General features: G+C 41.7%; 1 protein-coding gene across 9 annotated transcripts in view; it reads right to left on the bottom strand.

Annotated features, from left to right (window-relative positions):
- slmapa (sarcolemma associated protein a) overlaps positions 1-23,575 on the bottom strand; it is a 52,874-nt gene that overhangs the window by 4,863 nt on the left and 24,436 nt on the right. For 2 of the 9 annotated variants that reach the window (XM_072381532.1, XM_072381538.1), the window contains 21 exons: positions 22,309-22,345; positions 18,390-18,452; positions 17,917-18,012; positions 16,794-16,865; positions 16,540-16,680; positions 16,312-16,449; positions 15,819-15,987; positions 15,365-15,415; positions 13,395-13,541; positions 11,425-11,490; positions 8,147-8,206; positions 7,922-7,996; positions 7,749-7,829; positions 7,580-7,639; positions 7,218-7,343; positions 7,015-7,089; positions 6,823-6,923; positions 6,421-6,625; positions 6,193-6,310; positions 4,221-4,392; positions 3,866-4,000 (listed from right to left, as the gene is read on the bottom strand). In XM_072381532.1, the coding sequence (XP_072237633.1) occupies positions 3,866-4,000; positions 4,221-4,392; positions 6,193-6,310; positions 6,421-6,625; positions 6,823-6,923; positions 7,015-7,089; positions 7,218-7,343; positions 7,580-7,639; positions 7,749-7,829; positions 7,922-7,996; positions 8,147-8,206; positions 11,425-11,490; positions 13,395-13,541; positions 15,365-15,415; positions 15,819-15,987; positions 16,312-16,449; positions 16,540-16,680; positions 16,794-16,865; positions 17,917-18,012; positions 18,390-18,452; positions 22,309-22,345 (2,188 nt within the window). Of the gene's footprint in view, positions 1-1,913; positions 2,002-3,865; positions 4,001-4,220; positions 4,393-6,192; positions 6,311-6,420; positions 6,626-6,822; positions 6,924-7,014; positions 7,090-7,217; positions 7,344-7,579; positions 7,640-7,748; positions 7,830-7,921; positions 7,997-8,146; positions 8,207-11,424; positions 11,491-13,394; positions 13,542-15,364; positions 15,416-15,818; positions 15,988-16,311; positions 16,450-16,539; positions 16,681-16,793; positions 16,866-17,916; positions 18,013-18,389; positions 18,453-22,308; positions 22,346-23,575 lie in introns of all 9 variants that reach the window. The other 7 variants (XM_072381533.1, XM_072381540.1, XM_072381534.1 and 4 more) reach the window with 7 other exon arrangements.

The following is a 23,575-nucleotide window of genomic DNA, read 5'->3' on the forward strand; positions in this document are numbered from 1 at the left end:
GCCTTCATTAGGACGACTCTTCAGGTCTATTCACCTGCTATAGCACAACATTATCATTTCTTTTCTCATTTAAATGAAGTCTGCACATGAAGACACCAGTTTCAGGTCTTTTGCAGAACTTTATTTCAGCCCAACTCTGATAGAAAGTCTTTAATTCTCGCTGGAGAACAAAATGTGCATCCACGTGATGCCTGTAACCAAATCCCAGTGGTATTAGCTACAGCTCCAACTTACTTTAACCCTAATCCTGCCACCATAACTGCCTTTAGGAAACTACACAGCCCTGTAATCTATGTCTTTGTAAGAGTTTTTAAAGAAGGCTGAGATAATGGACAAATAATTGGGTTTAATAGTGATTTATTGACATTGAGTTGCACCGGAAATAAATAACGAATTACTATGTTAGTCCGAACAAAACCGGACTTTTAAAATGGATGAAAATATGATAGTTTGACTAAAATCGTTAAAAATGACCACCTCAAACCAACACAGTTGGTTTGTACGAGTACTCTAACCTAAGGGCCTAAGCAGTCCGTGCATGAGCCAATATCCCATCTTTTCTCAAGTACAACAGAATTCCCAATAAAGCTGCTCTCACCCACGTCTTTACGTTTCTTTTGTCAAACGGCAAAATGTGTCACTTAAAGCTTTCCCAGACTGTCGCTCTGCTCTAATAAAATCCAGATTTTACAACCACAGCCTCATCAGACAAAAGAGAACGTCTGTGAGGTGGATTCAGCCTTACATCCGTGTACGATGACCTCCTACAGAGGAAGTTAGAGGTGGCAGAATGTCTTGCACGGCGTCGGACATACTTTGTTAAGTAACTTGTCTCCTTCCTTCTGTGCATGTCTACTGGGAAAAGACTCAGCTGTGCTTGTAACTCCGCTGACTGAAGAAAATATAGATTAAATTGAGCTCACTGCGCGCTCCTAAAATAACAGATCTGGATACCTGTAGGCAGAAAATGTTGAAGAGATTTGACCTATGACTGCACTTAAGTCTGATTTTGTTATTCTGCGAAACATCTTACCCTGATGGACCTGAAAGTGCCTTTAATTAAATAAAATTAACAATGATTTTACTCCTCTGAGGGAATATCTTTGAGCTTTCCGGCTGAATGGAATCAGTCTGTTGGAATCATTTATGATAGAAACTAATGTTTTAAATTTCAAACCTCTACAGAAGTGTAAGCTTTATGTAAATAAAATAAGGGCTTTGCTCCCTGAGGTATCGCTTTAAATGAAGGGTTTAGGGATGGTGTGAGCCCATCTCCCAGAGTTGGCTGAAACAGAGCAGAGGCAGAAGTTTGACTGAGACGGACAGTCATGCAGTTAGAGCTGTTCACACCAGCAGACGAGGACCAGACACCACCATGATGATGAGGATGATGATGATATTCAGTCTCAAAGGGAAGTTTAAGAGGTGAGGAGAGTGTCCTGCAGATCAGAGTTCAGGGTTCAACTCAGATGAGATTTACAGCTGTTTGGAAGAATATGAAGAGGTGAACTGAACCTCAGTCAAACTCAAAACATCCAGTGAGCAGGTGAGGATTTTTGAGTCAGCAGAATCTTTGAGTTAAGATCCAAAGATATTAACCTGCTATGTAAATGTGATTTATTTTTATCTGTAAATACCCTGTAGATTGATTATAATCACAAACCTAACCGTCACAGACATCTGGACCCGGCCTAAGTCAAAAAGTCACGATTAGATTTTTGAGATTTGCAGAAGAAAATGTGCATTGGACTGAGTACAAGCCTCGTTATTCCAACCGGCACATATAACCCTGAATTCATCCCAAAGCAGGACACTGACCCCACCTCTGCTGTCTTTCCTTGCAGAGTTAACAGACAGATGGAGGCGGCAGCAGCAGCAACAAACAGAGAGACTGATGTCATGTCGGTGTGTACCTTTCTACCACAACTGGCCGAAACACCAGTAGAGCAGAGCCAGGACAAGGCCCATGAATATGGCTTGGACAGGCTGCAATATGGATGGCTAGAGGGAAGGGAGGGAAGGGGAGAGGAATAAGAAGAAATCAGCCAGCAAATCAACCAAAACCAACATGGAGGATGGAGCAGCTGCAGCGAGGGAGGGAGGGGAGAGGACAGAGAACGATAGAGGCAAGGAGAGAAGGTGTTCTGGGAAGGTACGTTTATATCCAGTCAGCAACACGACCATTTCTACATGTCCAACAGTCACATTCTCACCAACACCACAGAGGATGATCACACATCCATCACCAGGCTCTTCAACAGCAGCCCTGATTTAAAATAAATCAGCTGGTGTTTAAAGACACGTGAGAAAGGTCTGAAACTTAAAGCCATCTTTCATTAACTAAAGCAGCACAGCAGATGTTCCAACATGCCAGAGATTCGCAGGAGGAATGCTAAGAAAGCCGGTTTTATGAAGTGATATGTGACCATTTGTTAAACTGAGTAAGTTATTCTCCTTTCTATCTGTGTTTACCATGCTCAGATGGATAAAATAATTAGTCTACACTGAATAACTTCAGCAGAATGCCACAAAAAGAAACAAAATGCTGGCAAATGACGCCTGTCTAACATTGAGACACGATTTTATTCACAGAATTACTGCACATGTGAAAAAGTATCATAAATCCTTCTGCATCTCTAAGATGAGGTTGTGGCAACATAAAATGCCTCCAATGATGTCAGTGTCAGCTGATGCAGAGTACTAAATATTAATCTTGGGGGGTGGATGTTACCGTTCTTTCTAAGCTGCTTCATTTTTCTTTTTAAGACGAAGGGCGACTGAGTATCTGCCGCCAGAGAAAAAGGAAAACATGCTTGAATCTGCTAAATGTCTGCAGTGTGTTTAACTGTGGGTTAACTCAGCACTTCATTATGGAAACGCAGGGGATTATAGAAAGGATTATTTCTCAATTTTGTTACTAATTAAAGCAGAAATCTAATCCTGGTTAGCCTGTGTGCTTCAGTTACTTAATGAGGCAGCGTTTACTGCACGACAATAAACACGAATTAAACTCTCTACGCTGCTTTGGAGAGAAGTCTGAAAGTAAACGTGACATTATTCCTGACCAAAAAATATAAACTAAACTGGGAAGTTTTGATAAAGAGCAACTATTCTTTAGGATTTAAATTCAACTAAAACTCGTTAGAAACCGGACTCTGCAAATCAAAACAGATCCTGCAGAACAAGAAACACCGGAGCTGAGAAGTGGTGGATGAGAGAAAAGAGGAAGGTTGGAAGAGGATGAGGAGGGGAAGGAAAAGAAGAGGCTGCTCCGCCTCGCTGATTTTCTGGTTCATAATTCCAGAGATTTCTGAGTATCAAAGACAAACTAACAGCTTATTTATCAGCTGGACGTTTTTGAGATGGTTTTTAACACCATACACAGTTAAATGTTACATCACTACTTTATGTATACACACCGATCAGCCATAACATTAAAACCACTAAAGTGAGCAACGTGTCTCATCTTGATCCAATGCACTGTTCTGCTGGGAAAACCTTTGCTAAGGTCTGACTGGTCAGAGCTCTTTTCGCAGGATGAGGAGATGTGCTCCATGTTAGGCAGGTGGTTATAATGTTATGGCTGATCGGTGCCTGCTTTAACCACAGTGATTAGTAGCAGTTCTCTTCGTGAGATTCAAACTACACTAAAAAGACTTTTCTGTCTCCAGTTAGCATTGAGGAGAGGGTGTGAACTGGGAATGCTGGGTGGGCTAAAGAGTCCAATTCCCCTGCGGTAAACTTTGAGCACAAACAACTGTGGGGGGAACAAACTTTGGCGTTTAAAGCTCAGCAAACAAAAGAATATTACATGTGATCTTTGGTCTTCCTGAAAGGGAAGCGAGTGTGTTCTTTGTGAACTCACGGAGCTCGTCTTGTCCTGCAGCAGCTTCAGGCTGCTCCTGCACTGCTCCAGCTCCTGGTGGATGTTCAGCTTCTCCTGCTCTGTCCTCTCATAGCGCTGACGGAGGTCCGAGAGCTGCGACTGAGTGTCTTCGTACTGCACATGAGAAAACACACTAAATCATCTCAACAAACTGAGCTCATCAGTTTAAGAAACGACTCACTTAACAACTTTAAACAGTCATTAACCTTCCTCTGCTGTTCACTGGTGTTGCTATCTTTGCGAGGACCATTTTAAATTTCTGCCACACCTTAAAATGGGTTTGATTTAACGATGAGGTGGACCACAAACAAGCAATACAAACAAGTGTGAGTACCTCTTTCTGAAGTGTGTGTGTGCGAGCCTGGGCCTGGTCCAGCTGGCTCTTCAGTCTGCTTGCATCCTGCAGGTGCTGATTCTCCAGAGAACCCAGTTTGTCCTGCAAAACCTCCTCCCTCTTTTCCAGAGACTCCAGACTGCTGCTGAGGACCAGACTTTGCTCCCTGGTGCTGCAGAAAAACATCACAAACATGCCCAGTCAGTCAATCACTTTAATACGTTCAATAACATCAGCAGGTCTCCAACAACGTTGGCAGCATCTTCGATCTTTCCAACAATTCACAGAAGTGCAGGAATCACCCTTCCACCATATTTGCAAAGGCACACAACTGATTTTTATCATCCACAAGCTCACAGGTAAGTTAAGCGACTATCTGAAACAGAACCAACTCTGATCTATTCCTTTAAAAGCACCCCTGTTGTGTCTGTAATTCAGATTATTCAGATCATGGAATTCAGATTAATTCTCACAGCACAGACAAATTGTGTGAAAGTGACTAACATTGATCTACTTCCTTCTTTGTCTTTCATTTCCTTTCTCACTTCAGGACTGAATTTCTCAAGCTCACAGGGCGTCGGTGGCTGCATACTTTGGTACGACCAGACGTATCGGCGTACTCTGAAACCTGCAACGCTCCACCAGGCTGAATATGTAAGAAACCTCGATGCTCTTTTAAACATCTGATACCTGAACCAAAAAACACAACAGGACAGCCGGAGACATTTAGCTCTACGGAAGTCCTCATTAAAAGTGCTGTCTGCGGTTTATTGAACGTAGCTGAAACCCAGATAAAATCCTGCTGAACTCCCACCTCTTCCTCTCCCTGGAGAACAGATTTTCAGCCCGTTAACCTGCTGACTGCTCAGACTGGTTCAGCCTCCTGTCGCCTTCTACCTCTATCAGCTGAATGTAACGTTTCCTCCTGTCCGTCTCATCCTCTGCCCGTTCTTTCATGATGAATTCAAACTCAGAACCTGATCTGTGGACCTGCCAGAGCTACTTTCAGCTGTACTGAGCCAAAATTTGTATCTGTGTTCCCGGCTGTCAAACACACTTTCAGTTCAAAGTTCGTCATGCTCAAAGACTCGGTTCAGAGTTTGGAGGCTTTTCAATGAGTCGAGGAGCCACTTCTAATGCCAGGCTGGCAGTGTGAGAGCTTCATTCAAAACAGAATCCGATTCGACATCTCTGTTTGGACGACCAGTCAATCGCTTCTGTTGAAAATTTAAGGTTTCGTTGTTATTTGGAGCCACACTATGCTCTACCGTCTCGACACGACATACCCAACTCAGCAAATTAAGGTGCAACATGAAGAAATATTTTCATTACTGCCCAGCGGAGCAACTGAGGTGTCAAGCATTTATATGACACAGATGTAAATGTGTTTAATGTGTAGTTTACAGCTGTGTGTGGTAAGAAAAAGACAGATAAGAGTTTTTAAATCAGCTGATGACCAATTCTAAATGACTAAACAACGTGTGTTAAAATCCCTACAAACAAATCATTGTATATGTAAGTTACCAGTAGGGGGCAGTGTAGGGTCAAATTTAACCAGACGTGGGGTCATAAGGTCAGCAGCAGTGAAACTGACAAGTTTTGAAAAGAAGCTGAAACAATTACACCCACGACTGAGCAAGTTGCTTTCATGAATGCGTGATTAAAAAATAAGTATATTCCAGGCCTTAAGCTTCTATTGAGTAGAATGTGTTTTTCCTGTTAAATAATGCTGTACCTTTTGACATTTTCCCTTCAAAATAAAGTAGAAATTTGGTATTTTCTGGAGATTGTCAGTTTATATGATAAATATGATACAAATATGAAATAGTTGCGTTAAAGTCAATATTGGCTGTGCTATCGGGTATTGAGTCCTTTCCTTGACAAATTTTAAATCTTGGTTTAAATCTTTTTCTAACTTCAGACTGATATATGCTGGATTAAGATGAAGTCATGGAACATTGCACATGCGCACCTGCTCAGCTCAGCCTCCAGGCGGTGCAGTTTATCTGTGAGAGCTGTCCGTTCAGTTCTCAGGCCGTCACAGTCCTGCTGCAAACACACACACCGCTGCTGCAATGCAACACACTCCACTGCAAGAGATAACGACAGGATGTACAGTTAGGGTCCATTAAAGCAAATCAGAATCCGCAGGGAAACGATGTGTTTAGGTGCAGAAAACGTTCACAGAAACGGTGCTCACCCTGCAGCTGGTTGGCAGCGTTCTGTTGCTGCTGTTGCTGTGTGAAGACATCCTGCAGCCGGCCGATCTCCTCCTCGTACTTGGCAGCCGTGGTCCTCCAGTGCTCCAGCTCAGAGCGCACGCTGCCCAGATCCGCTTGCAGGGTGGCGATCTCGCGTTCCCGCTCCGCTGTGGCCGTCTCCATGGCGTGTCGCAGGACAAGAATCTGGAAAGAGAAACACGATGCACAGATCAGTCACGACGGACAGCGAGGTGTTGGAAAAGCTCAAGAGTGGACTTCAGGGGGAATCAGTAGAAGTCTCTTTTGAAGAAGAGTGATGAGCAGATGGATGGGATGAGGAAGAATCAGATGTAGATGTAAGATTAGGGGGGAGGTGCCACCAGAGCAAGCTGAAGCCGTACCTCCTCCTGGGCTGAGTAGAGCTCCTCTCTGGTGCTGCAGATGGTGCTCTCCCTCTGCTCCCTCAGTGCCTCCATGTCAGCCTGCAGCTTCCCAAGCTGAGCTGCACACACCCAGAAATAAGCAGTTTACAACATTTATAGGCTCAAAGAATCTCCTGTATGTGAGAAAACGTGGATTATCCAGATACTGACTCTGCAGGTATTGGATCTGTTTGGTCGACTCCTCAGTCAACTTGGAGTTACTCCTCCTCTCCTCCTCCAACAGAGCTGCAAAGAATCAATCAGTCACAATGTCAACACTTCCGCTCCGAACCTTAGAACGTCAAGGTTTTTAACTGGAGTAATAACTCCACCCCACAGTGTCGGTGTGGCCTCAGAGAATTAGTTCTCGTTACCTTGTAGCTCCAGACATTTTTGCTTGCCAGTGTTGGCCAATTCCTGGGCCTCCAGAAGCTCTCTGTGCAGATGGTGGATGACCTGTTCTGTGTCTCCTGGCTCTAGACCCGCCCGTTGCAACTCAGCTACAAGCGAACAGAGCCCAGAAACAGAGATGATCTAAACTTTCCTTATCCAAATTTAACAATTAAACGCAGTTAAATTAAACACATAAGCAGCATCACTGCACGGCTCCCCCTAATGGACGGTTATATGTACTGTACAAGCTGTTTGAAGGCCTTTTCTCATAACTCAGATTTCCAGGTGTACGGTCAGTTAGAGCAGTTTATAACAGAGCTACAACGATGAGACGAGTCGTTACCTTTGAGAAGAGCTACTCTGTTCTGCGGTTCATTCAGCTCCTGCTCATCCATGTTGCCTTCTGAAACACATTTAAAAGCCATGTGTCTAATGTAAATGCCTTTAGAAACTAAAGGGGCAAATGAATGGAATCGTGTTGATGATGTGAGAAATTTGTGCGTTTTTCTGACCTGACGTGTCGTCACTGCTGCGGTCTTTGCTTGGACTCAGAGTGTCTGACATGTCCGACTCTTTGGCGTCCATCTGATTCCCTGTGAGCAAAGAACAGTACGACTCCATGTTAACCCTTTACACCCAACACACATTATGTTTAAGCCAGTGCAGATGCTTGTGTGTCCTCTACCTTTCAGTCGATCAGGACTTGCGAGGATGTTGTCTTCTGCCGTCTGGTTGTTCTGCAAGTGGGCGTCCATAACTTCTAAAAATCGTAAATACAGATAAAACATTAGATTTTCAGTCCTTATCATAACATTTAAAAGTCAGCTGTCCATCTACAGTTTATTTGCTGTTAAAAGGATTCAGGATAAAAAGTTCTTTATAAAAGCTTGGCGTTAATTCAAAGTCTTACCATCAAAGTTGACCAGTTTGTGAATTGAAGAACTTACAGTCTCCTTCAGCTGTTTGACAGCTGCAGAAAGAAGAACAGAAAACCAAAGGAGTCGATCAATAAAACTGTTTAAATAAGTGGCCAAAACACACAATCTGGACTTGTATCCATCTTTATTTATCCGTCTCAAACTTAACATTCGGTTAAAACATGCAGAAACTTACACAGGATCAGTTGGATTAGGGCTGGTTAGTAATAGTGATAATGGGGACAGTTTATTTTGCTTGTTCGAGTTGCACATGTAAGACAGCGTTCATCACTCTAAAGTCATTGAATGAACAAAAATCCCTGACAAATTAACTAAGAAAGGTTTTTACTTAAAGACTAACTGCAGCTCCGACATGAAAAACACAACTTTGATGATCACTTTACACAAAATACGCAGTTGTATTGTGACCTGGTGCCTGAAAGTTGTGTGGTTGAATAAATCCAATCCAACTTTATTCATAAAGCATTCAAAACAACAGAGACGACCCAAAGAAGAAGAAGAAGGATGATGAAAGACTAACCAGGGGAACTACTTTCTATTAGACAAAATCAGTTGAATGTCCCCATTCGATCAGTCTACAATGATCTATAAAATGTTGAATTATATTGTTAAATATATTGTTGAAAAAGTCAACCTAGTTAAAAATGTTTCCATCAACTGTCAGTGGCCATTTCCACAAATAAATGAATAAACTTTAAGATAATAAAATAAAATTTAAGCCATTTTTACAGATTTCCTCCTCCTTAAGCCATGTTCTCATGTGTTATTCCACAACAAAGGAACCTATTAATGTAACTCCCAACTGATGGCAAGTATTATTGTAGACAAACAAGCCAGATAGAGTCGCAATGACAGATCTAAGACACCCGATTCTTGATTTGTGTCAGACACACTGGAAGTGGAGAGAAGCTCTCACATACTCATAAATATATATCTCATAAACCCATTAAAGGGTTAACACATTCAGATGTGATGCAACATCTTAGTGCCCATGTGATAGAGGTGCCTCGAGCCTTGTGCGTTAACTAAGGATGAACCAGTAAACTCTTTCCCATGAGCTTCTCGTGAGCTAAGGAAGCCCCTGTATAAATCCTATTCTGGTTCACACTGAGGTGATGATACCGCCAGACAATTTACTGAGATCTTAATGAAATGTTTGTGATACGCTTTGTTCAAAAGAAAACAAAGGAACAGGACAGCGTTAATGTTCCACTTCCATTCAAGCAGATCATTTTAGGGCATGGAGTCGTCGCCTCTGCCCCATCTTCCTCAGTGCCTGCCTCTTTAGAGCTCCGTACTACTTAATAACCCTTAGAGAATTTCATTATGATATGAGAGAGCGTACAGAAAACCGTTGGAACTGTTAGAAAACTACTTGACTTGCACTTTTATTCTCAAACACTCACATTCCCCCGTGTCAGCAGTTGGACAGCTTGTAGGGTACTGAACCCTCTTTAAGGCACAATTTTGTCATGTGTTTAAAGGCCCAAGTTGTTCAAACAAGCACTGCACAGAATTACAGCTGCTGGACGATTAATAAAACAAATGAGAACTAACTTTATAATCCCTCTTGTCACACACCAGCTCCATAAACTCTGTACTTTCCTCTTGCACCATTCCTCTGCGTTAGAAACTGTTGCTTATATAGCCAATATTTCACTAATTATTTTTCTTTTTTTGTAAGGCTGCGCTGTACAGATGATGCTTTCACAACAAAAGTGACAATCGGAATTTCTAACTTCCGACTGGAAGATGCTCGTGGTAAAATGCTGCGGTGTGGACATGACAACTCCTCTCTGAGAGCAGTTTGTCTCCTCTAATAAAAAGATGACCAGCCCGTCTCGGTTTAGGGAGCGCCGCGTATGGTCACGTGACTTTCTGGCGTGCAGCCGGGACCAGGTGAAGAGGAATGTCCAGTCAAGCGACACAGAACAGGTGTCCAAAAATGAACGCTACCGCGATATTTTTGGCTTCAAGCTATCAGACGTTGAACAGAGAAAGGAGCTGTGTGATATATGCAGGATTACAGTTGCTACGTCACGTGACTAGCTTACAAAGTGAAACAATCTTTCAGTCAAACCAAGCAAAATACAACAATGGAGGTGTTTGTAGGGGTCACACCTCACGACAACTCCTCAGAGACATAAAGAATAACCGACTCTCAAACACACTGCTCGGCAAAGACATGATGCCCATATGTACCGTTAGCAACGTGGAATTCCAGAAAAGGATCCACACTCTGGACAACAGGTACCATCTGCAAGTTCTCAATAATGCAAAGAGGTGGGGTCTTTTTTATTTCATTTGAAAACGTTGGATTTCTGGTTGCTGTGGAGTGTTTGAGTTGAGAAACACACAATTCAGCAATATTAATAATTAGTGGGTGTATTTACCTCGATAACCAAGCGAGGTGAACCGTGATACCATTTATTCATCACATCACAACACCGACCTCAATAAACACAAAATGACTTTTCCCCAAACTGTGCAGCCCTACTTCTGACTGGTAAAAAAGAACCTAAATAAACAGCCAGTTTCCTTGTTGGGATAAAAAACATTAAAGTTCTGGTCGAGCATTATGAACGCTTTTATTTCTTAAGCTAAATCAACTATGTAACCAATGTTGAGATCAGATGCTAATAACACAAAAAGCAGCTTCGACTTCCCACTTCTGAGGAACAGTGAAAGCAGCAGCATCTTAAGTTTAAGTTTAAGATTCAGAGAAAAGAGGCTCGGTAAGGCTCGACACATTTTCAGATCTACTGGGCCCCAAACAAAATACCACTTCTTGGCCAGGACTTCAGACACCTAAATACATGCTCTCAGGCACAGAAAAAAGGGATTTTTCTATAGTACGTCGCCTTTAAAAATCCTCTCACGAACCTCTAACTGAGAAGAAACCAGAATGCATAAATGGTGGTGTCTTTATGATAAAGATGCATGTTCGTCAGTGGAAACTTTAGCCAGATTCTCTACATCTGTCCTTCTGCCTGCTGTTTGAAGGATGGGTATCCAATCCTTCTGTTAACAGTCTTCACATATGAGGCAGACGAGAAGTCATTTTCAATGCTAATGCTAACTGTTAGCTATCGTGAGATAAGTTCATGAAAATCAAATGACGACATTCTTTAAAAGATAGGGAAAGTATTCAGAAAGTTTCAGTTTCTTGTCCATTCCGGACAGCGATGGGACTCTGCAGGATGTTGATGAAAGTAAAAAGCATAGGACAGGACTGGATGTTTGTACTCACGCGGACACTCAATCAACTGTTGGATTCTAGTTGAGTCTCCTCCACTGTTGTTGACATGACAGTTGTCTGATAAAACACAGAGGACTGACGTTACTTTGACGACTATCAGATATTCCTCCCCTTTTTTTTTGTTTAGATTTTATTGATTCTGCTCATCAGTGCCAGATGTCACTGAACCTTCACTCCAAGTTGGACACACGCATCCCTTGAATGAAGCAGAATATGAACGCTTATTGTAATTTTGGAGAGGATTTTTTGAAAGTTCAGCCTTTTTCCACTTTCTTTTCCCCTTTAAATTCCATGTGTCTCTGAACTAAAGAGAGACAAACTTTGATTCTCTGTATTAAATAAGCAGAATCAAAAAAATCTTTAATGAGCACTTGATTCTGTGAAATTTGGAACTGAATCCTTTTCAGAATCAGCTCTTAATACCCAACCCTGTAATATTTAAGACGAGTAAAGCTGCAGAGAAGAAACTGTGATGGAGAAAGGACATACAAGCAGGTAGAAAGCATGGCAGCGCTGACGACTTACAAAGACATACAAAGACTCCAAAGACGGACAGACACTTGCCAAATGGACAGGGCAGAAATCGAGGCCATAGAGTGTTGGCATCTTTAGACAGATTAAACACACTTGCAGACAGACAAGACACTTAAATCTTCCAACAGCTGTTCAGTAAAACATCATAAAAACAAAATGCCACACTAAGTGAACGGTCGTTCTCTGCACCTGAGCTCACAGTCGCTCAATTCAACACTCAAACAAAGACTCATTACACGTCATCTTGTCAGGAAGTAAACTGACATCATCTGTTCCACACGAGACACAACTAAAGCAAAGACTAAAATCAAAAAGATTAAACTGGATAATCCCTGACAGAAGTGTGAAATTTACTGCCTAATAAGGACTGAAACAGCTTCTTAATTAGCTGTATACGTTCATATTTTAGTTAATCAGGCATGTGGCCTTGCAGAGGTTTTTGTTTTGGCCCAAACTGACAGGTAAACTCAGACAGGTTGGCAATGAACCTGTACTTAAAACTGATTAAAGTGACTTTAAATTCAGGTGAGTGGTCTGGAAGGAGGCAGTGTGCTCGCCATTTAATCAGAGGGTTGCTGGTTCACTCCCCAACAGCCTCGGTCCACATTATAACTTCTCCTGAACTTACGCTGTCCCCGCTGCGTAAAGGATGTCTTCAATCAGATCAAATTAGACCAATGTTCTTTTCTTTTTCTTTTTTTAAGTAGGTTAAGGTTGTATGAGGTGCTTATGCGGACAGCGATCACTGTGCTCTGAGTTTGGAGTATCGGGGAGGAATTCAGGAGGAGGAACCAATCCAGGCTCGAGTTTACACCATCTTACACAATTCAGACCTCAAAGCGGTTTCATGGCAGTTCAAGTAAACTCCACATGTAGGGATTTTTCCAGCACAAACTTAACGGCGTTAGCTGTGTCAGGCTTTTGGATAGCTAACTGCTGACCATTACTGATCAGGATTTCACCGATTTTCACGGTCTCATATTTGGCATTTTTGCATTTGACTGGCAGAACTGTCATTCACAGTCGATCCACCGCACTGTGAAACCAGCATGAATGGTAAGAGTTGTTTGAGATGGTTAAAACCTGCTTTTCTGGCCATTCTGAGTCACCGTTAGATCCCAGTCAGATTTCCTCCCCGATTCTCCAAACAGAGAGCGCTGGTAAAACAGCTACTACTCAAAAGTACTTCACACAACCCCACAGAAAAACGGTCTTGTATTACATCGCAGTTTAGGGATTAGATTCTCATATGAAGTACCATTTGGATGATTAGATGTGTCCAAACGTTTGACCAATAGACTTCCTGACAATCTACAATGCAATGATACAAACCTAACTAGGTAGAGTAGTGTATTATTGGGTTGTTTTCTATATTAAAGAAGAGTCCTATACATCAAACTGTTTGTTATAGTAATCAAACTAACTACCATCATTATCTCCATCTTCACCAACTGCACCATCATCGGTGTCTGTATCCCCCTCATCCTCGTCTTCCTCCTGGCTCTCAGGTGTCTGCAGGCTCTGTTTGTCCTCAACAGGCTCCTCTACGGGTCCGTGGGAGACAATGTCGACATCTGCCATGTGACCAGATCAGATATATACGATTTTGTCGAAACTTTACCAGCCACACACATGCACAGAACAGAGTCTAAATGATGGCAAGCTCCTTCAAATAGTGGCTACTGTGGGAAAATTGTGCAGTGAGACAGTCACCTGCAGCGCTCATAGTACAATGTAGTCATTCAATCACCAGAAGTCAATCAGTGACCAAAAGCTTCTTTTCCCCAGAAGAAGAAAAACAAAGCAGCAGACAGTTTGGAAACTGTGGAAACAACCCAGATTATCCAACAAGCCCAGTTTAGACCTGACAGAGTCCCAACATGTCCCGAGACAACTTTCAGCAGACACAAAACAGCTCAGGTGGCTTCATTTTGGCCACAGTTAAAACTGCAGGTAACATGACGCACTACTGCTCGGAAAGATTCTTTAAATGCACAGTTAGAAAAGCTACATTTCACAAAACGTTTCAGGCGTTTGGTCAAATGGGAAAACTAAAATCTTAACAGGGAATCTGTGTCGTGGTTTCAGCCAGAGAATGATTTAAAGCCTCAAGACATTTTTCAGCATATGCACCTGGAGAGCGACTTTTACTGGTATGAATGAGATGCCATGATGGAACAAGAGTCCAGTTCCCTAAACACACCCGGTGTCCTGTTCAGATTTACCTCAACAAAACACACGCATGCTTCGAGTATGATTTAAAGGGATGAACGTGTGAATGTGAATGTGTAAACTTTTTGGTTTGCACTTCAGATTTCTGGTACGAACCTCAACATGAACCTAATGCATGTTACATGACCTGTATCAAAAGCTGCCCAATAGAAAATATATGAAGTCATAAATGTTTTCAACACGCATAGAATCTATTATTCGAATTCTGATGCACAGGGGGTTTCTCTACAGCTGTGCAGGTATACTTCTGCAGTAGTAAGTAACGACCTGAGGGCTTTAATGGTTAACAGCGACAGGAAACTGTCATTCTATAGTGCCGAGTTATGAACAAGTTAGCCGGCCCACGTGAGGAGGTTGGATTGGAGGAAAGGGACAGACACCTGCCTCGCCTACATGCTTTTTGATTCCTTTTTTGTCTCCATTTTGATTTCTGGTCCTTTAAACGTCCTTCGCTCTATTGTTGTACCACCCTGTTAGGCATTAAAAGTGCTTCACTGTAAGATATCTAAATGAACAATAATATCTATAAGTTGATGTAAAAAGCTTTGCAGATATTTTCCACGCCACTGAACTGTTTCGTTACCAGCTCAGAACACCTTCCATGTCTGAAGATGAGCTGGGAGTTAAAATGGGTTGAGTTTTGCACAGAAGCTTGCTGATAAACTAATTAATCTATACAAATTAATTAAATAAGTAACTGTAAAGCATTTCCTTCCATCTACAATACTTGTATTTGGGTGGACTGCTCGTCTCTTTTTAACAGTCAGTGTGACTGTGTCAAGGTTTTTTCAAGTGACTTTTGGTTTTCTTGTGTTTATGATTTTGACAGAAATGTATTCAGGGATAATTGTGAATTCAGCTTTCAGATAACTATCTCAACTCTACCTGCATCCGCATTTCATGTCCCCCATCAGAGCTACCAAAGGACACACGAAGTCTCAATCGCACTAACTTCAGAAACAGAAGACAAAAAGCCAGATTTCCACCGGAAAAGACAGATGAACAAAGAAAGCCACGAGAGCAGTGAGAAACAGGAATGTTCATGGGTATCGTGCAGGAAGGTGTCATGCATCATTAGTGCAGGATGAGGAGGTGAAGTTAGTGGCCAAAGACGCACAACAGAGCGGCAGAGAGGAGGCGTGTCCAGAACAGACCAGAGACTCACCGAGACTGTTGTTTTCTTTTATGCTTTTTTCTTGAAGCTGTTCTAACCGCGCTGTGAACAACAACAACAACAACAACAGCAGAAAGAAGCGTTGACTCACAGGAACTCACAGATGTGTTCTGACCCACCAGCTCGTTGCTGAAGTTACCTCTTGTGTTGAGCAGACGCTTAAAGTGATGCAGGATGTAGTGTGTTAGCTTGTTAAAAGTTAGAATAGATTGTGTGTTTGTGTACATATCAGGATTAAACGTGCTGTGAGGTCTTAAACCTGTCATTAAGACACACTGTGGGGAGACAACATCCTTTTAGGTACAAGAAGCAAGTCAACATACAGTAGACCAAAGACTTGGCCTAAGGTTATGATAAAGGTTATATTTAGACAACTGGAGATCAAAATCAGGGCTATGGTAAGACTGTAAGTGTTCTAAATGGTGAACCAATGGTGTGTTTGTACCCTGCAGGGCAGCGAGCCTCTCGTTGGTAAAGTCGTTGTCGGCCTGCAGAGCCTCGATGCGAGCCTGGAGAACCTGCTCCTTCTCCTCCATCTCCTCAATCTTCATCTCCAACTCCCTCTTCTCCGTTGCTCCCCGCTGAGTCAGTTCTTCTTGCCGGCCTTCTGCTGCCTGGAGAAGTGTGACAAAAGAAAGAAAGTTGGGAGGGAAGAGGACATGAGGGGAGAAGAATGAGGAACAAACCAGAAAGAGGGTGAGTTGATGAACATATTTCACCGGAAATAATCTGGGAAGGCACCCTTCTGTTTTGCAGAAGTAAGTTTGCTCCTTTTCCTTTAGGGATCAATGAAATAGATCATTCAGCCACTCCATTAGAGCTTGATGGGAACTATTCCTTGACCCCTAAAAGGAAAAGATCACCTTACCTCAGCAAAACAGGGGTTTGGTCCAGTGTAAGGGTCAGAGGGGGGAACTGGGCCATTTCTGTTTGGGTACCTTAATTTTATCAGTGAGCTCTTTGATCTCGTTGACAGCGGCGTTGTATTTGTTGGCTAACTCCCTCAGCTCCTCCTGACCCCTTTCGGACATCTCCTTCAGGTGGGTGCACTCGTCCTCCGTGTTACTGAGCGAGCGCTGCGGGACAGCAACGTTCAGGCTTTACAAAAACAAAACCACAGAACAAACAACACTCCATCGTACAGTAAGTACATCCTGCAGTCATACCTCCACCTCAGACAACTTGAGGACCACCTCGATCTTCTCCTGCAGGACTGCCCTCAGGGACTCCTTTGCCCTCGTCTCATAGTTGTGTTTGTCCTCCTGAAGAGCCAAGAGCTCCTTACGGATCCCTTCCTCTGGCTGGGACTACGAGAGAATTTTTCTTTTATAAGTTGATGAACATTTAGCCTTAAAGCCATCCAATGAAGAATAGTTTGACAGTTTAATCCTAACACTTTCTGAAAGGGCGTGAGTTTTACCTTAGAGTAAGCCTGTAACTGACTGCCCATCACCTCCAGCCTGGAGAGCAGACGGTCCTCATCTATCAGAGCCTGGTAGAGACACCCACAGTTTACAGCGAGTCATATTACATCAGAGAACTGGTCAGGAGTGTGGTCACTTACTGTACAACCACAAATTATTCACCACAAAGCATACCAGCTGCATTTATCGACCACTTTAAGATAAATGGCAATTACAAGCTGCAATGTGGTTCTAGCTAAATGGCAAAACAACTGCAACAAATGATGATGAATGCTTTCTATGAGGGTTCAGTATGAAAGGACCACAGCGGGGTTCAAGATATATGGGAAAAATATGCAATACAGGGGTGGGCAATAAAACGATCGCAAAATTAAATCGTGATTCAATTTACGTTGATCTCAGTGATCAGCATGAGGCATTTTCAATTGATCTATCCACAGAGCTCGCTGTGTATCCCCTCAGCACACTCCACTCTGCTAGTTGATGGCAACGTGCCTCTAAACTGCTTGCTTGAAAAAATGGAAAATAAATAAATGAATACAATGAACTACCAGCAGACTGAGGAGGGAAACCGAGCAGAGATGTAGGAGAGAATGAGTGTTGCAAAATAGAGCCACGACAGCGTAGATGAGACTGAAACTGAACTAGTTTTGTCTTCCCAAACTGTGGAAGCAGTCGACAAAGAGATCCCACTACGTCAGTGATATGGAAGCGTGGAAAAGATGAAGCCCACATTAACACAATGTGCAAACTTTGCTGTCGGTTGGGGAACGTCAAAACGAGAAACGCGATCAGTTTGCACCGGCCCACATCAGTGTGTGTTTACACACATCAAGCCGCCGCGGCGACATCAGCTGAGCGATGACGCACACAGCCTGTTTCACCTCAGTTACCACCTCCCTTACCAGCTCAGAGGAGTTTCTTTTAACCCTCACACATGCCGTCTCTGTGCTTTCACCAATGACACAGATGCACAACAACTGCAAAGCTAATAATCCTGAATTAGCAAATACATTTTTATGAGCAAGTATGTTATCATCTTTACTAAAAATGTTGAAGGAGATTTGCTCTTCTTCATATCACAGTCCAGGGCTGAAGAACAGAAGTGAGATTTTCTACCTGCCAGCTGCTCTCTGAGGCCTTCTGAGTGTTGGTTAACAGACGCTGCAGAGAGGCGAGCTTCTGCTCCAACATCTGCTCTCTGTGTAAGGCCTCCTGGACAAAGAAGAGAAGGGACAGAAAAGGAGGCGATCAGTTACTCAAATGGAAAAAAATACGATTCTTTAGGAACAAAATCAATAACATTTGCACTACAGCAAATATGGTATAAAACAATTCTATTTAGGGAGAGACGAAAGGATTTACAGCCATTTTATCTACTACTGCAATGTTTATCTTATTGCCTACTCCAGTTATAGTATAACAGTATTTATTTAATCCATGCCTTTTATCGATATAAAACAGAGGCTACATTAGTTTTTTCATCATTTAAAATGTTATTCTTTTCTAATTCAACTCTTCCAATGCTCAACAAATGCTCCATCATTAAGAGTGTAGCTCCCAGTAACGACCAGCAGGTGTCAGTGCATTACCTGTAAATACTGGGAGAGCTGGAACAGTTCCTGAGAATACATACTGGGAGTGTTGGCTGCAACCTGGACAACACACACACACACACACACACACACAAACATGAATACATACTGACCGAGCAGAAAGGGACTGCATATGTTGTTCATGTACATAAACACAATGCAGATGGACAGGAGCACATACAGTCTACACAAAGAAAATATTATATGACAGGCAAGAAATAAACAGTACTGGTAAATTGTTTGGACACACACAGTTACACCGACTAAAACCATCAGCGTTTTCCTCTGAGAATTATCTAACAGGTACTGAGGCATTCGGACACAGTTGCCCAAGGTATGACCCATCTTCAAGGACACATTGACCAATAAATACACACATAACTGCCCCTAAATCTAATAACTCATTACACTGATTCCTGACATGAGGCTGGTAGACATTCTGATATCTAATGAAGGTGTAAAACTTCACAGATCCATGATTATGTGAGGATGTTAGCAACAATTCTTTGTAAAACAACGAAAATTAGGTCCCGTGATCTTTGTAGACATTACAAGGTAATTCAGCTGATCTGAAGCAGATTGTCGCTACTGATCACCGATTTCGTGGTGTAGCTAAAGCCTTTCATTTATAATCCAACATGAGATGAGAAGGTATCATGATGCGACAGCTGCTGATTTATCATCAGCCAACATGTGCGTCATATTGCTCTTTTAAACTCCATGTTAAGAGGGTTTCATAGAGAAGATATTCTGATGTCTTCAGTATACAGGGCAGCGATGGTATCTGGGAACATCTTAAAGCTTCAAAATTATATAATAAAAAGTCAAATTTTAGTAAATGTGTATTAGAATAATAGCTAAATGAGAACAACATACCAAGTTAACAAAAATAATTGTAATTTAAAACACATTTTTACTCATTTAGTTTTGTTGACGCCAAACATAGAGCTGTGAAGAATTTAGAGGCACAGAGTGGTCGAGCAAAAGAAACAAACAACACCATAGAAATAAGCACATCACACCAAAGACTTGTTGTTCCATAATGACAATAAACTGACACTAAATGCAGCAACGTTAGTCATCTGTTTCACAGAAAACTTTGTCACCATCTCTCCTCATCTCCTAATGGCACCAATGATACTGCCAATAGTTTCAGTTAATTTATTCATGTGAAGAAAATAAGAGATGAGTGTAAATATAGCTGCAGCAGCTGAGAAAGAGCTTTGGTAATGCCATCCGTCTCCATACGCTAATGAGACCATGTGTTGGTTACTTTACAATAAACATCTGTGAGAGGATAAAAACAATCCTGACTTTGGGCCTGATATCTGTCCATCACTCATTTCAGATGAATCACCACGTTTACTTAGTGAAGAAGTTTTTCTGTTGACATCTTATTTATTTGTGTGAACCTTCAACAGCTCACAATAATAATAGTTACTTGATTTTACACTTCCGAGCACTCGTGTTGCCCTCTAACAGTCCTGCTCTCCTCCATTTAAAAATAATGATGATGGCCTCTTCTGATCAGTCTTTTCAGTGACAATCAATCATATTATTCATTCATAATTAGCATTCAGTTCATTTGTATCTTTACGACAGATTAAGCCGAATATTCCTTCAAAAATTAGACGATCGATTGAATTGAGTATATGAGGAAAAAGATAAACAAAACTCTTCGATCGTCCTCGATTCGTCCGCAGAGAAAACAGCATCACATCTCCCAGCTCAGAATACAACCTCCTGCAACCTCATTTTCATCTCCTCCCAACTTCAAAACATGCTGCATTCACTGTACCGTGAAAATGGGAAGTTAAAACTCTTTCCTCATGCTTTTTGCTTTGATATTATTAGCACATTCTCATTAGCAGGTGTATGGATTACTTAAGAAAAAGAAAATATCAACCGTTGTATAAAGAACAGCGGTTCCCTGAACATTAGCCTTCAAACACAGAGGAACGGGCCGACAGTGAAGCTCACGGTTTATCGAGCAAATATGTGAAGGAGGAATTACGATGCAAGTTTTGACTGGAGTACAACCTGCAGGCTGGACGCTACATTCTGTGCTGCAGTGTTTTAACAGCCTGAGGCAGTTCAACGCATGACTCGTGACTGAACTGCGCCTCATAAGGAATCAGTACCAGCTATCGGTGGCCAACTACAGACAAGTTTTTAGGGATAAACAACTCCTCCCAGAGTTACAAATTCATGGCAGAAAAAGCAGCTGTGGTATTTTGGCCAAAGTACATCACAGACATTTAATTTAGACCAAAGGAAAGTATGTTAACTTGTGAAAAACTAATCCTTTTTAAATCACACCATACGAGCCATCTAACTGCCCGTAATATCGGTCATTTTAAACCCATCTCGTGTTAATACACGTGATTTTGTTTCAGTTGATGGCAGAAATAATGTTCAGGATGTTTTTGAGCTGCAACTTTTGGGTAGTGAACGAGTAAAGACGAGTGAAATTATCAGTGAATAAGGTTGTAGTTTCACTTTCTCCAGCTTCCTTTAAGTCCTCTGCTGCCAGTCCATTTAAAGCAGTAGGGTCATGTGTAAATGCTGAAATTGCACACAGTAACTGAAAAGCCTTTAAGTCAAGTGGACAGCCCCTGCATGAGTGACAGGGTGAGTGTGTGTCCTCAGAGACCAGCGAGGTACAAGGACCCTGCTTCAGGACAGCTAATTGTATTAGAGAAGTGGTTCAAATCTAATCACAGCTCCTCATGAACACACTCACACATCAGCCTGCATTCCTCAGATAGGTTCCACTGAGGCCCTGCTATTCACACAACTGGAGGAAGACACTGATCAGGCTGAGGCAGCAGAGGAAGCTAACATGGCACACTGCTGTACAGTAAACAAGAAACCATTATCGAATAACCTGACTCTCAACTGTATCGTATGGAAAAACGGAATGATGTGTGGGTTTTGCATTACAGGATTTATTTATTTTAAGTATGAAACGTTGTCTCGTGCACTGCTACGATTCAGGTTACGACTAGTTTATTTATTTGAAAACTGAGTGTTAATTTAGTAAGATTATTAGTTACTCTTTGGGTGAACGTTGGCAATGAACGCCTGGACAATGACCAGCTAAAATTACTGTGCAGCCAAACTGTAGTTCATATACGTCAGGATTTTTTTTTTTTAAGGGTAAGACCATTATTGTAATTACATCAGTTAAAAAAAACAGAGGGACATAAAGTGGTGCAAAGTTAGAGTTTTGTCTTGTAATCATGTCAGGTATTTAACCCCGGTAAGGCGAAGAGGAAGGCTTACTTACTTGCAAATCAATTAGGCTATCTTTTTAAATAAAATATTTAATTTTGTCATAAAAGCCCCACACTAAAGATAAGATTCTGTCTTTTTCATTTTACAAAAGAGGCTTTAACATAAAGACTCTGACCAGATGTGCAAATCCAGTCAAGCTTTAATCTCCATAAAATGTTCTATTAAATACTATGCAGAGGGATTTTAAACAACTGGGAACACCACATCTCCTGATCCGACAGTTTCAGATCTCCACTGAAAACAAGACAACGGGATCAAAAGCTTTTAACACTGGAGATCAAAAATCTAAAAACATTTCAAGTGAAGGAAACAGAAAAAAAGAGACGTCTCCTGATCAACAGGAAACATTTCTGTAGTGCTGCAGGACCAGCTGGCATCTGTCCCTACATTCCTACTATCAACCGACTACTCCACTCTGTGTGTGTGTGCGTGTGTGTGTGTGTGCGTGTGCGTGTGTGTTAAACCAAACCAAACCAAACCAAACCAAACCAAACCAAAACACATTTACACACAAACGCATTGAGTTTCCTCACTGAGGAGCAGCCATACATAAAAATGTGAAACAAACCACTGAAACAAGGGACGGGACAACAGAAATTCAACACTCTCCTGCTCTTACCTTGTCTACAGGTAGTGGTAACGGAGCCTGGATGACACTGAAAGAGGAAGAGAGGAGAGAAAACAGTTGGTCACCAAGGAAACAGCAAGGAGCAAAGACATATGGAATAACCATGGTGACAACAAAAAAAACTTTGTTAATGTCATCATTGAACAAAAACCTCAAAACTACAATCAAACTTAGACTCTGATGCTGCTGTAATATGAAAAAAAATAAAATTACAACTGGCTTAGTCAATGTTTTTTCCCCTGTGTAGTCTTGAAAGACTGACACACACTTGCATACACATAGAAAGAACGAGATCGTGATCAACTACAATAAAGATCATGTTCAACTGCAACAACTACAACAGTCTCAGTACTTTTTTTACATAAAGACTGGAGAGAGATACGTTGGTGAATGAACACAGAGGAACGTCTGAGAGAGCCGACCTTGGGCAGAAAGGGCCAGTCAAAAACAAATACTGCAGAGGACGTTAAGCGTGTTAAATCAGTGCGTTGTGGTGCTTTCTGTGGTGGAATGTGAGCGTCAAAAACACAGTAAATCATTGAGCTGGGCGAAGCCGCCTTAAAATGCAATGAAACATGAATGTGACAGTTCACTGATACAGAGAAGCCTCTGGCCTGTTTTCTCAACTGAAGAATGACCCTGCAGTTGATTTTCTGAGTCTCCAATCATATGTTTGCTTTGAGATAGCACCAAGAATGACAAGTATAGACCAATAACACCCAAGTCTGTGCACAGGAAACTGCACATGATCAATGATATAAGCATGAGCTCAGAGTGAGGCGGAGTAGAAAGTTCAGTACAGAAGCAAAGTTACTGTTCTTTTTGTTTCTGGTGTGTTGGTCCTCACATTTCTATACAAAGAGCTGTTCAAAATGAAGAGAAGAGTTAAAAGACCCCGTTTACATGTCATAAATCATCTTTATGTCAGTTTCCCTCATATGACAGACTATGGTAATGTCTGTCAGAGGTGTTCATGTCCGATTCTTTGAGAACATGAGCTCTGATCACAGGTGGCCACTTGTAACACATTTTAATGGAAGGTATAAACAGTGAAAGTGAATCAATATGATCTTACAATTCATAACAACTGAGGAAGCAGAAAAAAAACATGCAAAAATAGATCAGATATATCTTTACCCCCCCACTCCAGCACTGTTTACGTGAGTTAGTGCTTTTATCCATCATTTCATCCTTCAATCAAATTTATAATAAATTAAAATAAATCTTGATAAGCTGGTTTTGAATCAACATCTTCCTC

This window comes from Leuresthes tenuis, unplaced genomic scaffold (genome assembly GCF_036924035.1).
Source record: "Leuresthes tenuis unplaced genomic scaffold, fLeuTen1.0.hap1 SCAF_3, whole genome shotgun sequence".
Taxonomy (NCBI): domain Eukaryota; kingdom Metazoa; phylum Chordata; class Actinopteri; order Atheriniformes; family Atherinopsidae; genus Leuresthes; species Leuresthes tenuis.